General features: G+C 45.8%; 1 protein-coding gene and 1 long non-coding RNA gene across 2 annotated transcripts; both read right to left on the bottom strand.

Moving 5' to 3' along the window:
- Positions 1 to 11,280: 11,280 nt before the first annotated feature.
- Positions 11,281 to 12,815, bottom strand: LOC127338792 (uncharacterized). The gene is made up of 4 exons (XR_011754328.1): positions 12,201 to 12,815; positions 11,943 to 12,089; positions 11,535 to 11,616; positions 11,281 to 11,389 (listed from the first exon to the last, which is right to left on the bottom strand). It is a non-coding gene; the product is annotated as an uncharacterized lncRNA (long non-coding RNA).
- Positions 12,816 to 14,962: 2,147 nt separating this feature from the next.
- Positions 14,963 to 17,830, bottom strand: LOC127345105 (G-type lectin S-receptor-like serine/threonine-protein kinase At2g19130). The gene is made up of 2 exons (XM_051371543.2): positions 17,439 to 17,830; positions 14,963 to 17,358 (listed from the first exon to the last, which is right to left on the bottom strand). Exons 1-2 carry the CDS (start codon positions 17,722 to 17,724, stop codon positions 15,065 to 15,067), a joined length of 2,580 nt encoding a protein of 859 aa, XP_051227503.1. The 5' UTR covers positions 17,725 to 17,830; the 3' UTR covers positions 14,963 to 15,064.
- Positions 17,831 to 18,169: the final 339 nt, after the last annotated feature.

Raw genomic sequence — 18,169 nt, 5'->3', positions numbered from 1 at the left:
TCATCTCCAAATATGAAATAAATCAATGAATAACAGCAAATTATGATATAAAATAGTGATGCAAAATGGACGTATCAATTACACGACCTACCAGTAGGTTGAACCTCATTTGAAGCACTATCCACTTTAATAAAAGCATTGGTGCCTTCGAGTTTGAATTCATCGAATTCCATTAGCATCCTTAGTTTATCCACTGAGGGAACTTGAACAACAAAATCTCTACCTCTCTCTTCTACTCTCCAATTCCACTGACATTGAAATAGTTTTCCCAAACTAGCCCCCAAAGTCAATGCATTCAGATAAGCGCTAATCACTTGGATCAAACCAAACAAAGAGTCTTTAACTTGTTTGCGACCAAATTTCACCTGTTGAGCCATGAAGAACCCAAGCGCAAGATCAACCGGTCCAACAACTGACATTACTAACTTGAGTTGGTTGGGACGAACGCATCTCCTGGTTATGTGACTATCTTTCTCATAGATTAAGCATTTTACCTTCACCGAGTATTCCTTCGAGTTGTGCCCTTCCACATCACACTTATAACACACCACTTGCTTGTCCCCAACAGAATTGACAACAAGGGCAGGCGTAGTGATTACCACATTGGAGGAAGACAACCTTGATTCCTAGTTGTTCTTATTTTGCCACTACATGTTAGTAACCTTCCCAACACGGGGAGGCACATCCCGAGCTCCTCCACCACCTCGACCAATCCCTGCCTCAGTTGATCCTTTTTGTGGTCATCTCTCCTAGCCCGCTCTTCCATTCTTCACCTCTTCATTCCATCGATCTGTCACTCTGGCTGACATCTTCCTACGAGTTTTCTTCTTTCACTCATGTTCTCCTCTGGTCATGCCCTTACCAGCGTCAATAGCACCCCCTTTTATGATCTTATCTCTCTCTCACTTTTCACCAGAACCAGGGTAGGTGTCTCATGTTTTAGGGTTGGGGGAGAAAAGGGAATGTGAGTTGTTGAGATAGTCATTGTCCCGATGACCACCACCTCTAGCCCAATACTCCCCAAAATAGGCCCATGGGCCAAGCCCTTTTCCAACCCAACACACTCCCGATTCATAGGGGAAGTCATCTCCAATGGCATGCTCACCGGAGAAATCCCACAAATCTGCCATGACGATTGATACAACCACCAATTCCTTGAAGCTCTGCTCCACCATACTCAACTAATCCTCTCGATGAATAACTAGATAAAATCTCTTCCCCTCGACCGACGTGTGGTAAGCAAAGTAGATCTCGTCACCTTGGAGGATTTGTTCCTCACCCTTCAAACATCTTGCATCGACCACCTCTCCTTCCTCACCAAACAACACCAACTGTCTTGCCACTAATCTAAGAAATAGGAAACCCAATCCCACAATCGAACACTCCCGCCTAAGAGCCAATGTGTAGCTCACCTCCCATCTCGAGGGCGGCGATTCCATGTCCATAATCCCTGTCGTTTTCTCAACTCCTTCTCCCCAGCATGTGCGAGTAGGAAGAGTTTCTCACCCTCTTCTCGGGTCTTCACTTGCCGCATCTGAGCCAGAGTTGCCGCTTCGGTGACATCCCTTACCGCTTCGGTAACATCTCTGATAAACTAGATGACCCGTTGCGCTATCACGCAATGACGGAGGCTAACCATAGGGTTTCGCTTATTTTAGTACCGAAGGTTGGAGCAGAGCTCTTCCATCGAGTACAATAGTATCCGACGTGCGTGTTATCGCATTGCTCGACGACCCTTGTACTTTCATGTGGGTAATGCTCTCGATATCTCTTCCACTTTCCTTTGCGTAATCCACTTGCTATCACGGGAATATTATGGTTAAGTGGCTGCGATTTCTTATTTCATCACTTGCACATTTGTTTTTCATCGCAATGTTTAAGTGTACCTATGCACGGTGTTTTAATAACTTTCAAATAATACCCGTTGCGCTATCGCGCAAATGGCGGAGGCTAACCATAGGGTTTGGCTTATTTTTGTACCGAGGGTTGGAGCAGAGCTCTTGCATCGAGTACAATAGTATCCGACGGGGCGTGTTACCGCGTTGCTCATCGTAACCGTTGGTTTATTTCAATACTGGAGGCTCGGGAGCGTGTAGCTCTTTCGATGGCCGTCCCATGGTGAGCTATAGTAGTATTCAGCGTGTCTCGTTGGAGGAAACGCCCTCGACGGCCCTTGTACTCTCATTTGGGTAATGCTCTCGGTGTCTCTTCCAGTTTTCTTTGGGCAATGCAGTTGCCATCACCGGAAAGTGGCTGCGATTTCTTATTTCGTTACTTGCACATTTGTCTCTCATCGCAATGTTTAAGTGTACCTATGCACGGCGTTTTAATAAGTTTGAAATAATTTCTAGGAAGACGCGCTTTAACAAGTTTCCCAACTAATAAGTTGCCCACGTACTCTCGGAAAAAAATTTTGCTTACGCGCACGCAGTTTGGTGTCACTATTCACTCCCTCTAGACAGATAACGGTTCCGAGTTCCTTAACAAGACTGTTGATAATCTCCTCACCACCCACGGCACCGCCCTGCGACTATTATGCCCATGCACTTCCCAGCAGAACGGTAAAGCCGAGCGTGCCATTCGTACCATTAATGATACTATGCACACCATTATGTTCTCTGGGCCGACGCTCTGGCTACTGCCACATACCGCTTAATCGTTGTCCTAGTACAACCATAAAGTCCCAGGTTCCGTACACATGCCTCCACGGTCGTCCTCACTCATACATTGATCTTCGTGTCTTCGGTTGTCTTTGTTATCCTAAAATCGCGTCCACCGCTCCACATAAGCTTAGTGCTCGTTCCATGGCATGTGTCTTTCTTGGGTATCCCTCTAACCATCAGAGTTACCGCTGCTTTAACCCTGTCACTGGAAGAATACTCGTCTCGCGACATGTTGTCTTCGATGAGAAGGTTTTTCCTGTTCAGCATGCAGCTTCGTCATCCGCGCTTGCGCCTCCTGCGCCGCGCGAACTCGACGACCTCTTCGGCACGCCGCCCGTGCCGCCAACACGAGCTCTTGCACCGGCCCCGCGCACCCTAGCGCCGGCCCAAGTGCGCCCGCCCCGGCCTCGAGCGCCCCCGCCTCAACACCGCCTCGCCCAGCCGGGTCCTCTACCGCGGCAGAGAATTCGGCGTTTTCTCTGCCGCGGCAGGCTGCCACGGCAGGAATTCCGGCAGTTTGTCTGCCGCGGCAGGCAGCCACAACCGGAACTCCTGCCGCACCTCGCGCTCGGCCCGCCGCCGCATGCCCTGCCCCTGCCACAGCTGCGCTATCGTGCAAATGACAGAGGCTAACCATAAGGTTTGGCTTATTTTATTACCGAAGGTTGCAGGGGAGCTCTTCCACTGAATAAAGGGGTATTAAGGTTAAATGGGCATCCAGTTTGAGCTATAGTAGTATCCGACGGGGTGTGTTGGAGCTCTTCTCTGGTTACTGTGTTTTCTCACCATAAGTCTTGGTTTATTTCAATACCGGAGGCTCGGGAGCGTGAAGTGTAGCTCTTTCGACTGCCGCCATCATCGCAATAGCAAAGGGGGAGTATTAGGGTGAAATGGCCATCCATGGTGAGCTATAGTAATATTCAGTGTGTTTCGTTGGAGGAAATGCCCTCAACGACCCTTCTACTCTCATTTGGCTACTCCGTTTGCTTCGGTTGAGTTATAGTATAATCGATGGGGTAGGCCGGAGAAAATGCCCTCAGTGTCTCCCTTCGACTCTCGTTTGGATACCCTACTTGATATCACTCGAGCGGTATGGTTTAATGGCTACGATTTCTTCTTCTGTCACATGCACATTTGCCTCTTCCTCTTTCAACTTGTTAGAGACACTCGGGAAGCAGGGCATTGGAGCTACTCGTAGTTGAATTTGGCGTATTGCATAACAAACTTCATTTTTTGGTCACTTGATTGCATTACAACTGAAGACTTTTATGAACGGATGGCAACGAAATATTAGAATCTCGTCGATCTGTCTAAGTGTACCTATGCAAGGCATTTTAATAACTTTCAAATATTCTTTTGTTGGGAGTGGGCTTACCAGGACTAATACCGGAGGGGTCGGTGACGTGTACATCTACGTGGCGAGGGAGCGGAGGGGTCGGCGCATATAAAACCTTCGTCTCCCACAGCCTCATCCATTCCCCCCATTCCCCAACCACCATTGCCGAAATCACCAAAAACCTCTCTCCCTCTCCCTCACTCCACCGCTAGTGTAGGTTTCTTCTCGCACGGATCTAGTACAATAGGCGGCGATGGAAGCTAGGAGAAGAGCGGGCGGCATGGAAAATGAGAGTCCACCATGAGCGTGGGTGCTTTGAGGTCCACCGTCGTGGATGCCTCCGTCATCAGCTCGGCCATCATCAACTCAACCAGCATCGGCTATGTCGTCGAGGAACCAACAGATCTAGCAGCGATTGACTCGGCTATAGTAGGAGGCGAAGGGGATGCGGGAGCATCCAACATCGCCAACATCTCCGTTGGCTTACATACCCATTTATTTGTTTTGGATTAGTCCGGCTTATTTTCTTCCCCTCCCCCACGATCTTACTCAAACCAAAACAAAAATTTCCCCGAAGATGTTCTCAAAACAGAAACAAAGATATGTTACTGAAGCCGTGCACATATTGTTGACAGTCACCATGGTGCATTCACTATATGATGCATAGCTTGTGCATTACACTCAACTTCAACTCTTCCATCTCGATATCCACTGCCTTCAAAGCATCACTCAAAGCTGCCATCTTCGCCTTAGGGACTTTCATCTCCTCCGCAGATGGTCCTTCTCGAGCTTGACCTCTTCGTACCCCTCACGTTCCACCGACGGTTTACCAGCAGTGATGCCATCAGATTCTACAATACCTAGATCTGGGGATCCCATGTCTTTGGTGGTAACCCATGTATCCTCCTTGGACCTGACATCATCTTCAGTGGTTGTGGACTCATTCTCCATCTTCAGTGTTTGTGGACCTGACATACACTAAGTTTTGGTGTTCCATCTTAGCCAAAACTGCAAAAAAGAAAAGGTAGAACTACACATTATTGGTTGTCAACATATTTGTATCGAGAAGGTAGCACCATTTTTTTTCATCAATGAAGGTTTAGTTTGCATAGCTACAGTTGTATCTACTTTTTTTAGTAAATGTAGTTTGCTAAGGTATGAAAATATGACATGCTTTGTGATCATGTGTTTAGTTGCCAAGGAATTAGTAGGTTAGACACACATTATCTTGTTTAATCAGTAAGATCGCATGATAAAATGCTGGAATCTCAACGCTGTAAACATATAGGAAAATGACTTAAAAGAGAAATTTGTGTGTGTTTTTGTTATTTATGGTTTCCAGCCTCGAATACTATGAGGATAAAAATGTTGTCCAATCGAAATATAAAATCGTCATAACACAATAGTACATAGTATAGTTCATAAAGATGGTGAAAACAGCTCGCAGTTGCATAAGCTGGTGCCACTAAGCCCAAAAGGAAATCAAAACACTTAGAAACATAGATCCAGCTGGTATCAAAGCTCGTAACATCTAAAGCTGCCTCAACGGTCCATGCTCTCAGTCTTGATTTCCCTTCAAGAAGTTTTTTTACTCCCCATGATAACTGACTTCATATCGCCTGCTTATATGATACGTTAGCAGCTGGGAAAAATTCAAGTAAACAACATACTTCTGCTGGAGAGGAGGCCACTGAGCCTGCTGTAAAAAGGGCTCTCCTCCCGTCTGTTTTGCACAGCACATGGCGCTTATCATACATGGTCTTATACCATGGATAGTATAGAAACAGTGGCAGAAAGAGGCAATGTCGTTACCTGGTGAAACATCTTTCCTTGTTTACCTATATGTGAAGAGCCAGAGAATATTAAGGCTACTATAGAAACAGAAAGCATTAAAGCTAGGGGTACTATATGAAAATCCAAAATAATTGGACCATAGCGGTAGCAGTAAGCCAATGATTCTCCTAGGAAGTGAAACATTGTTGCCCAAGACGATGCTGCCAGCAATTTAAGCTAGCAACACGCAAGCCCAGTTTGCACTTTCTAAGTTCAGTTTCATAGATGTCGACAACAAATATGATGTCTGCATTTTCTAAATAAAGGAGAGCATCAAGACGCTGATTAGAGAGCCTCTTCTTCCATCAGTCAATAGCTTCCACGTCAACATGTTGGTGTTTTCTCCGTCTGGTTCAAACCGCTCTAGATTCCGATTGCAACTTATGGATCAGATTTTAACTCTTTATGCGGTCCTCAAGATTTCCACGTGCTTGTGATGTTCTCCGCCGAGTTGTAAGCGTAGAAGCTAGTTAGCACAGTTGTTGGTTTTTAAATTTAGACTCAAAGCACTAAAAGATGTTGAAGTTTCATGATTATCTTAGGCTAGCTTGATGCATCACTCTATTTTTTTATTATAATGTGTTTATTTTTAAGGTGACGGAAAGTTTCATGATTATCTTAGGCTAGCTTGATGCAGCGAAGTTGAAGAAAGATGATTTTATGTTTTATTGTATTAAAAGAGCTTGCTCTCCTGTTGCAACGCACAGGCATTCTTCCTATCTTCATAAGAATACATAACACCCAAGGATATATTCCAACGTAAGCTTCGGATTTAATAAGGATGAATTGGGTGTTAAATTTAACAGCGCGGAGGAAAGAAAGCATCCAAGAACTGACTACGCACAATAGGTACATGCTGCATCTACTATGAAATATGTAAAGAGCATACTTATATCAGTATTAGTTCTAATAATCCTAAAGAATCAATAATTACTGAACAAAGATTTAGGCTCATACCATTTTGGGAGCTTCCAAGCTGAGGTACATCACACCAACATACGGGAATCCTATTGACCAAAGTGTATTGGCCCTGATTGGAGCCAGTCAACAGCCAATAGGTCTAGTGTTCTAAAGCCATCCTGTTACCAAGGGATAGTTCTGGTGAGAAAAGTGTAAAAGTGGTAACCTAATTCCGGATAAGGAAAGTGCGAAAACAAAATTATAATGATAAGATTCTTCTCAACACGTAAGAGCAAGTTGTGATAAATTTAGTATACCTTCACTAATAACGATGCTGAAACATGTTCTTTGACACCCATAACAGTCAAAATAAGTGAGTTCTCAGATTCTGCAGGGATAATTCCAACTGTTAAGGCATGCTTCAGAGAATGCAAGACAAAATTATAAGAATGAAGCTACTATAATGGAAAACAAAGAAGTGCAGATATATGTCAACCCAGTGGTACTCAGAAAACTCTTCTTTTATGAACAAGTAAGCTACTATCTTGTTCCAACCCAGTGCATTTGATACCTAGCGCCAGCCAACCTTCACTCCATCGGCATAGAGATCATAAAAGAAGAGTTTGGATGAGGCAGTTTTTTTTAATGACCCTCCCTTGCAGGCACAAGCAAATCATTTCAGGGACAAGAAATTTTTTATTAAGAAGAACGAACTGCAGTTACTTTTAGGTAGAAACAAGAACTTAGTAGGCTGGTCACGTTCCCTCATTTTCAAAATGGAGCAAGTACATTTAAAACATTTGATGGATTGCATCAAATACACCAGTGCAAGCAACATATGGGAGAAGTGAAAACAAAAGGAGAAGATCACCCGAAAGGCCAATAGAGACCAAACGTAGGTAGTCCTGAGAGCCTACATATTACGCTTATCGCTGGGGCACCCCAGGGAGAGGAGAGGAAGTCAAATAGGCTAACTTTGCAAGTATATACTAAGTAAATCAACCAGATTATAAAAGAACAATTATGTACTTCGTCTATATTTCAAGCAACTGTTATAACCTATCTGCCTTAACAAATAATACATGTATAATGCAGCAACACCATGTAGTGCACCTAACATCAAGCATGACAGTCACAATGATCATTCCCAACTGCTAATCTTCAGCGCCCTGTTCCAAATAAACAATAGTTATTAAGATCAGTCGCGAGAGTCTGAGTATTGAGAAAAGAAAAGCATTCTCTTAGTAAAATTTTCACATTCTGAAAGAACAATTGACATAACATAGAGGATCAAATTAGCAAGCTCCTTAATGGCTTTCTTGACTGGTTCTTCATGAACACGTGCTGACAGAGCATCCTTCCCTGGGGAACATAACATCAAGAGGAGTTAAAGACTCCACCACAAGGAAAAATATGGATAGTACACAACTACATGACAAACCAAGAGCGGGGTACTGTAACTAAATAATTCAGTCAATGAGAAGTTGAGAATCCAAGTTTATCCATGAATGTATGCACTAAATAATGGTACTGTATTGGGATTGAGAATGTCTGCAATTAAGTGATGGATTGTCTTACCATAGAAGCAAAAGCTTCAAGTGCGGGAGATCGAAGGTGATAATCTGAAAATAATCTTCCAGAATTTATATATATGCATGCCTCCACGTAAAAGTTCAAGCCGCTTTCGAAGAACGACTTTCTATGATCAAAAAATTCCTCCTGCAAATGGTCATATAAAATAACAATAATTATGCCTAGCTAGAATAGATATCTAACAAAGTCACCAGAGAAAGTTTATGCTACCATTTTTAAATGGAGAGATAAACTAAAATATAAAATATAGATAGCGACAAAATAGGCTAGCAGTTTCCAATGCTGACATAAACAAAATGCAAAAAATAGAATGACAAATTCACTCAAAGTAGAAAATGAATCTTAGTCTGAGAAGGCAATACATATTGCAGACCAAGATTAATTTATCAATAGACATAAAGAGAGGTGAGATGGGGATAAGTGAGTAAACCTGTACTACTACACCCAGAATTAGCAAAGGAAATGACATCCTAAGAAAAAAAAAAGAACAAAACCACAAAGCATGAGTATGAATCTGTAGTTCTTGACGAACAAAAAATCACGATATTTCACATGAAGGATAAAAATGGAAAGAGGAGCATCTGTACTATATATACTGTATATTTAAAACCGCACATATTCACATTAATAAGTTATGTTCACGCTTGATGGCTTGAGTAAAACTATGAAAGACAAGAGTCAAGAACCTCTGTATTATATGCTTACTTTTTGAAGATGTCCAGAAACTGAAATTCAGGGAAGAGAAAATGACTGAAGGTGGACCCTGTAGCTTTCGATGTATAAAGACATCATATGCACACATTTAACTTCCACTAAGGGTTACCTGACGAATCATGCAAACTATGTAGTTATTAAACAATCTTCTGTTTAATTGGATGGAGTCCCATTAAAACAAGTTTAGGTTAATATATAGTTAGAATCAACCACATTTTGATGGAGGAACAATTAGTTTTTCCATGGAGAGAACAAATCAAAGCTGGCAAAGAATTAAAAGAATGATAAAGTACCAGCCTATGCAAAAGTATGCATTTGCGTTTTGTATAAACATTAAGCAGGTATCATCCATTCTCTAAAATTGAAAAAAAAAACTTCCATGGTATAAAATGTATCATGCCACTATAAATTATAACAAAATGTATCTTATCTGGTCTGGAACATGCTCGAAAAATACAAAAATAACTTAAATTCCAGCGAAACCTAAGAGTCACATTGTCAAGAAAACATACTTCAGACTACATTTTTCAGTGAAGGGGAACTTTAGTACACCATCTGTCTATGATAATAAGTTTGAAGGATGCCATTAAAATGGTTTGTTTTTAAAATACCAATATCCCTTGTACGGAGAAAACATACTCAATGTGCAAGAATAGTATTAAGATAACAGTGCATCTTGACTCATAGAATCTTCGCGATGAAAAATACATTAATAATTTATATATGGAATATCCAATGTGACCAAAGGGAACATTCATAAAAGAACCTTGTAGTAACCAGAAAACAATGTGCAAGTAACCGATGTTGCACACAACATGTGTGACCTGACATATTTTCACTCTCAAACTTTGTAAATTCACTCCTTCGTTATTCAAATTCTCTACGGAAAGCAAGGTATTAACGTTTAGGTATACTACTGGACACCATAAAATAGAAAATAAACTGATTGTACAGGCAGTAGGCTGTAGGCATGAAGATCCTTCACAAGAAATGATAAAGAAATAGAACAATAGAGCACACTCATTGCAGATTCATTTGGCAGATAACGGAAATCAGTATAATAACAAATCGCAAACAAGAAAATGAACAACCTCTGACAGATTATGTGAGGAAATCAATGAAGTGGGCCAAAAAAGAATTAATTTCACCAGATGACGCAGGTTCTTGGAAAGGCATACTTGTTATAAATAAAAAATAGTGGCTAGACTTAATTTGGATGAACAACATGACTCACTGTTACCCATCTTCCCCCGGATAGGGGGCAACAAACAAAGTACAGAAGAAAACATGTCAATGGCTCTCCACGCGGTAATATTCGGTCATACCTATCATGCATAACAAATGCTTTGTTTACAAAAACTATCACCATAAACGCAACTCAATGTTCAAAGGCTAAGATAAGTCACGAAAGCATACATATACATGATTCGTTGTCATTTACCATCTCATTATGATAGTAACGGTTAGATGTAGAGAAAATCCTCACAGGAAACCCTTGTGGGAAGCATTATTATTTCAGAAAGTGCATTGAAAACATGGAGGATGGTGTTTATCAAACCAACTGCATGTTATTTTTGGAGGGGAAAAATACATGACCGTAAATAGATGAACAAGATGAAAGTGCTTTTCCCTGGATCATTTGCCAAAACTGGAATGCAGCTACAAGCTGTTTCCAACACAGAAATGATATAATCCAAGGATCCAAAATTTCTATAACAAGAAAACAAAGCTACTTCTTCAAACCACAGAGGGGTCACCATCCGTATTAGAAACACTATACACCCCTCTACTCATCCATTCAGCAAACACAAATGTATCCAAATTTATATTGTCAAAACACTAAAAAAATCATTTTGTAAGAATGTATTTAAGAGAACTGCACATTCTTGGACATAATATCAACAAAACCCTCATCTATAGAAGAATTGCAATTCTGTTTCTAAACAGGGAGTGGAACATAATGTTTGAACCAGTTTAGAGATGCAATCAGTCAGTATAGAGTTGCAAAAGCCCTGAATAAAATGTGTGGTGAAAGATAAGCACCAAACAAGACTTTTGGACAATCACACGAAACACATGTCATATATTAGTAAATATAAAACACATAAAAAGTTCCAGGACAGAAGTAAACTCCATCTTAACTCTCACCGCTGTGGGGTATCAATCCACAAATGGTACTGACAAGAACTATCCATAAATTAAACGATTGTTAATTTTTTGTGTTGCGGGTTCGCTGAGTTACCTGGAAGAACACTGACGTTGTGGAGGTCCAAGGGTTGCATATGCTCTTGTCATTTTCTCAAGGGATTGGCAACCACTGCCACCAGCGATTGTATCGGTGCATGCTCCTCTGCCCATCGTACATGATACATAGATGCAGATTTCCAACTTAAAAGATTTATACACCAGTGCACCATTCGCTTCTTCAGGTATTCAATTATATTCAGAAAAAAGCAAAGCATTTGTTCAAATAGTTATTGCAAAAAGGTTCTCACCTCATGGCAACGGAACATGTAGAGATCCTTATGTGATGGTGTTGCAAAAGCACCAATCTGCTTTTTCAGAACTATAGCTAACCTGTAATGGACCAAAAACGAACAACCTGTCAGTAAACTTGCCACACTAACATGCAGGTAATCAGAAACAACAAGAAGAGAGTACTGGCCATGGCATGGTAATATATTTTTGACTCCATAGTAATATATTTTGGACTCCATGCATTAAATAAAACATATACGAGGAGTGATAAAATGAATTGCAATACAAAACCAAATGGATCTTGACAAGAAGCAAGGAATCAAAGGACTGGAAAATCTTTAGAATGATTACATAACAGGAGTGAACCATAATTTACGGCACACCAGGGAACATGTGTAATTATGAAGAACCAACAATTAGTGTACCATTTTTCAGTGCCGAACTAAAGTAAATACAAAATTATTATATGGATAATTCGCCCTCCTTCAACACAACAGTTTTGCCAAGTACTGGTCACCTCCTTCTTCCAAATCACCTTACTGAGACTCTTTTTTCTCAAATCGATGACGAAGCTGCAAAAGCAAGGCAAATCATCTTAAACATCAACAGTTTTAATGAGCTGAGTAATATTTACAGCAACATTATTACGGCAGCGTTGGTAATCATTATTTAGTGGAACTTACGCCATTGCAGGCATCCTTTTCATGATGCCAGGACAAAGTGGAGGCTCCAAATAAGCTTGCCTCAAGAACCAACGCCTTGCAAACCGACAAGCAACAAGCCCTGGAAGCTCTTCACCATTAGACCAACATACTCAACACAGAAGCAAAAGTTAAACCTCAAAATCATTAGTTGGTGGTTGCAAGATTTACATCTGGTAAGTTTTGGTATCATGGTATGCCTTATTAGCATGTAACCAAATCAAATAATTACAAAGAAATTCACATAAATAAAGGCCAAATGCCTGTATGATGGTGATCTTTGCAGCAGGAAAAAAGGTGAACCTGGCCTTTCTCTTATAGGAACCTGTAAAAATATAGGCAAAGAGGGACATGAATGGCAAAAGTAAAACCCAAAAAATAATATGCAACATATAGTCAGACAATATCAACCTAGCAGTTATCGGTTTCTATGAAAAAGAATAAGAGATGAACCACTAACCTAGTAAGCAACCAAGCAAGAACTAAAGCGAATCTGATGGTACCGGTCTCTTGTCGTAAAGGCCAGTGTGCTCGACCTAGCGCTGCGTGCTACTGCATTCACGCTGCAAGGCTCGAGTAAGTCCTGACCACAACAAGTCTAGTGCATTCACAACATTTCTTTATCCAGTTTGCAAAAATATATAATAAATTAATTACATAAAAATGCAGGAACAAAGAGATCACGTTGTTCTCACAACATTCCCCTTGTGACAGAGAGATCACCTTGTTCTTCTTCCACTTAAGGTATGATCTCTCGCTTTCTCCTCATACTCATCATTCGCATCTACAACATTATCATCCTGAATCCTGACAAAGCACACACATCAATAAAGAAATTAAAATGTGACATTGGGGGAAAACATCCAAACAGTTACAACAAATTAAAACTCTATCCTCTGAAATTCCCTGGACCTAGAAGGATGCAAAAACTCCGTAAAATGGGTTTCCTACATATGGATAGGAAGAAAATCATAACATACTTGGCATGGCGATGAAACACAATATTGATTGACCATGGTATAACTCTTCCTAATACTTACAATAAAGGGGAGAGCATATTAACCTAACCAAGATAATATACCTTCCTAATCCTGGAGATCTTCCATCTGAACTAAAACCAGTAAACATGCAAAGTAATAAACAACACAAAAGGTAGTTTATCAGCAAATCCAACAATAAAGAACATAAGAGGCTATTGAAATATATATAATCGCCACTTCGGTAAACATAGGACAACTTCGATTGTTGTTCAATCCTTTTGAAACTTTTATCGTTAAATACTAATACTAATAAATCACAAATATACAGATCTGCAGAACAAAATAATTTCAGTTGATTCGTGCTTGCCACAAATACTAATAAACCAGCAACGCACAATGACACTAAAAACATGTCTAACCAGCAGCTCACACATCTAGCAGCACAGTACCAGCAATAAAATCCAGGGTCGGAGGATGCAGGAGTTCCACCTCGTCATTGCCATTCTTCAAGCAGATCCCTGGCCATGCCCATCACTGTCAGATCGAGAAATACATGAGCTAGTGTTAGGATTTTACCCGGTACATGTTGGGATGTGGCGCTTCTTGTCGAGGGAGCAGTGGCCGTGGTGGTGGGGGAAGGTTTGGATCCGCTCCCTCCTCCATGCGCGCTCCTGCAGCGCCTCCTCCGGCCGCCCCGTTGGAGGTGGAGTTCTCCTGCGCCTGCCCCTTGCCGGAGCCAGACCTCGCCGCGCCTGCCCCTTGCCGGAGCAGGAGCTCGCCGCGCCCACCCAGGCCAGCCCCCTGCCCGATCTCACGTCGGCCTGCCCTTGCCGGAGCTGGCCGCGCCGTGGACATTGCTGGGGCCGTGCGGCCTTCGTTCGTGCATTGCTCGATCCGCCAGATCTCGAACCCCTGCCGGCCGTGGACGACCTTCTCGAGCTCGAGGCGCCGCGCCGCCACCACTCTCCGCGTTGAGGCCACCCTCCTCCTCCAGGCCACCACCGCTGCCGTCCCCATCCGGCGCCGCGCCCCCATGGTCATCCCCGCCGGTCTGCCGGCTCGCCGCCACCCTCCTCTGAGATGTCGTCCTCCAGCACCTGCTCGCGTTCGCCACAGCAGCGACGCACGAAGAGGAGAAGCGGAGATTGGAGGGAAGAGGAGAGACGGGATTGGGGGAAAGAGAGGAGACGCGGGGATTGGGCGCCCCCGCGATCTAGGTTTTCACTGTCACACGCGTGTAGAAAAGGAAGGCGGCCTAGGTGAGCTGCTGTGACTGCCTGTGACCGCCGGATCCCGCACTCAGCCGGTCCCATGCGTCATGGACTCTTTCGGAAGCTGAACGAGTGAGAAAATTTTCACTGAATCCAACGGCTGAGGTAGAAAGTGGGATCCGAAATTTACTGTACAAGGTAAAACGTGGGGTGCAGATCGATTTGCCCCTCTTGAAGCCTCCTGGAGGTGGGTAGGCTAGGAACATTTATAGAAGAAATTTGGTGACACGTGTGAGCGACGCTAAGTCCATTGTCCCAAAATAATCGATTTTTTGTCAGAAATTTATCTTTTTTATTTTTTAGAATATACCTACTTTTAAACAAAATTTATGGCGTAACAAACTTGATGTATCTAGCTACATATTTTTTCTGCAGATTTTTTGGAAACTAAAACGTGAAAGTTTAAAAAAAAATCAAAAAACGTGCTCACCGGTGCTCAAGAGCAACGATGAGTTTTCCGAACATTGCCACCTATAAATGTTCAAGACACACAAGAAAAAAGAGTACTGTTTCACTATATAAAGTGGAGTCTAGCTTCGTAGTGCACTTTTAATTTCCCGATAAAAAGAACATTTTAGGTCATGCCGCTGGCAATTCAGCACTGATCCGAGCTTGACGTCGAGAACCCTGAAAAGAAGTTGACGTTGTTGGACGGATCCCCGAGCAATTTGAGCGATCTCGGTATCGGCGGCACGATGACATCGACGAGCCCTTCCAGAACCTGCACGACCATTCCCATGCTAGGCCTGGCGCCCTCGTCGTCCTGCACGCACCAGCACGCCACCTTGCACGCGCGCTCCACCTCGTCCATGTCGGCGTGGCCCGCGAGCCGTCCGTCCACCGCGCTCTTGACGTCGCCGTCGAGGAGCCGTCTCACGGCCGTGGACGGGAAGAAGTCCACCGTGCCGTCCTGCCTCTGCTCCACGTTCCTCCTGCCGGACACGATCTCGAACATCAGCATGCCGTAGCTGAACACGTCCGCCTTAGCCGTGATGGCCGTGCCGGAAATCCACTCCGGCGCCAGGTACCCGACCGTGCCCCTCATCGTCGTCAGCACACGGCTGAAGTCGCGGCCCATGAGCTTGGCGAGCCCGAAGTCGGCCACCTTCACTGCAAACGCGTCGTCCAGCAGAATGTTCTCCGGCTTGATGTCGCAGTGGATGATACAGTCCCTGCATTTCTCGTGCAGATAGTCCAGTCCCCTCGCGATCCCCAGAGCGACCTGGTACCTCGTCTCCCAGCTCAGGACGACGCCATGGCTGGAGCTAGACCCGAAGAGATGCCTGTCCAGGGAACCGTTGGGCATGTGCTCGTAGACGAGCAGCCTCCGTGTCCCCTCGGAGCAGAACCCTAGCAGCCTGATGAGGTTGACGTGCTGGATCGTGCCGATGGTGCTCACCTCCGCCCGGAACTGCTTCTCCCCTTGACGGAAGCCCTCGAGCTTCTTCACCGCGACGAGCGTCGCCGGAGCGTCCGGGAGGGACCCTTTGAACACCGACCCAAAGGCCCCGCCGCCGAGCTTCTCCGAGAAGTTTTTGGTCACGGACTGCATGTCCCGGTACGTGAACATCATCAGCGAACCTTCGAGCTTGACTCTCCTCGGCGCCGTCGCCCTTCTTCTTCTTCTCAGGATCAATATCGTGACGAGAACCATGACGGTGACTGCAGCCACAACCGCGGCGGCGACGACACCAATGATCAGTTTTTTGTTGTGCCCAGTGCCTGTGAACTCGGATGCAGCCAGCCGGATCATGATGGCGCCGCCTCCGGTACCAGAGCTGCTCGTGTCCTGGAGGTTCATGAGGCCTTCGTGCCACAGCGAGCAACTGCCGTTGTAAGCGTACGCGGTGCAGGAGCAGTTGCCGAGACACGCGAGCTCGCAGTCCTGAGCATTTGCCGCCGCAGCCACGCCCTGCGCATTGCTCGGCAGCTTCACGTTGGGCATCGTGTAGAACCGGTCATCGTCGTCCTTCGCGTTTGGCGTGGCGCCCTGGACGCGCGCGCACTGCTGAAGCGTGGTGTCCCGGACGCAGCCGGCGGCGTGATCTCCCTGCAGCCACGCGAGCGGCTGGCGCTCGCTGAAGCCGCGGAGGCAGCGGCAGGATGGCAGCGTGTTCTCGACGCAGGCGGCGAAGGCGCCACAGAAGGCGTAGACGTCGCACTGCGCCTTGGGCTCGGACCAGAAGAGCATCCACTCCTCTGCGGACTGCACCCACGTCAGGAACTGCACACGCCCCGTGACGTCCACCACGAACCGTGTGAGCATGGTGTCGTCCTTGACGTCGTAGACGAAGTAGCTCTCGTCGGCGCCGTCCACGTAGCCGAAGGTGTAGAGGGACACCTGGTAGGAGTCGGTGGCCATCATCTCCGGCACGGCGGTGAAGCCGTGGCCCGTCCAGTTGCCGCTGGTCCAGTACGGCGCGGTGCCGTTCCAGCTGAGCAGGTACTGGCTGGTGGCGCCTTGCGGGTCGAGCTCGAGGGAGAAGGCGCCCGGCGCCGGGTCGTCGTAGCCTCTCCACGCGAAGAGGCGCGTGACCTCGCCGGTGCGCTTGTTCCGGCCGAGCTTGCCGCCGGGCAGCCACGTGTCGCCGAAGTGGTCGAAGCTCTGCCAGAGGACGAGGGAGGTGTTGGACGCGTCCGCCAGGACGAGGTTGCCCGTGTCAAGCAGGAGGCCGACCGTGGAGTTGGAGCCGGAGGTGGTGACGTTGGTCGACCACACCGGGGCCTTGGCGTGGCCGTCGTGGAGGACCATGTTGCCGTCGCTTGCTAGGGTGAGCTGCGAGGACGCCGGGTCGGAGACCGGGACGTCCCGGTTGGCGACCCACACCGTGGTGTGTTTGGGGATCTGGTTGTACCAAATGCCAATGTACCAGTTCTTGGACGAGGTGTCTGTCGCACGTGAGAGCCGAAAGATTATTATACTCCAGTAGACGATCGATACTCGAAGCAACTAGGAGAGGTATGAGTACCTGGCTGGAAGAAGCCGAGGGCGAACTTGCCGCGCTTGGACACCAGCCTCTGCTCGCCGGACAGCGGCCGGCCGACTGCGACGACATCGGCGGCGCGGCACGGAGCTCCGTGCAGAAGCATAAAGCCGAGGAGCAAGAGCAGTACACTGACGGAGCACGGTATAGGGCTCGTCGGCATCGTAATTCCAAGCGTGCGGCCGGAGGGCGGTGGCCTCCAACTCCAAGAGAAGAGGTAGTAGACTAGTCTAGTGCGGAGGAAGTGAAATGGCCGGGAGGATGGATCCATTGGTTGATCTTGAGTTTGTGGCGAGGCGATTTGGCATTTGCGCGAGCGGTCACAGCGGGGCTTAAATGTGCGCCATTGAAGGCGTCGTACGAGCGGCTGCTATCTCTCGTCTCGTCGTCGTCGTCGTCCCGGGGGCCGGGGGGCCAGTGCCACAGCGGAGGCCGCGTGCTGTCTAGTAGTAGTAGGAGTAGTACAACTGTGCAGCTTTCCACAGGCAATTTACTGCGAGAGATGCAACGAACCTATCTCATTCTCTCTAGTTACTCATTCGGCAACTGGGATGAACGTGCTCAACGGGGACGCTAACCAGACCACGCAAATTCAGGGGGGGAAGTTGGTGTGGCATTGATCGCCGCGGCGGCCGGCGCTGGTGGTGGCGTGTGCAATCCGGCCGGTCCGGGCAATAAAGCGGGGCCAGTCGACGCGCGTGTTCCGGTCGGTGTCC

The sequence above is a fragment of the Lolium perenne genome, chromosome 3, assembly GCF_019359855.2.
Source record: "Lolium perenne isolate Kyuss_39 chromosome 3, Kyuss_2.0, whole genome shotgun sequence".
Taxonomy (NCBI): Eukaryota; Viridiplantae; Streptophyta; class Magnoliopsida; order Poales; family Poaceae; genus Lolium; species Lolium perenne.
The sequence above is the reverse complement of the archived record's forward strand: the minus strand, read 5'-3'. Positions and strand labels throughout refer to the sequence as shown.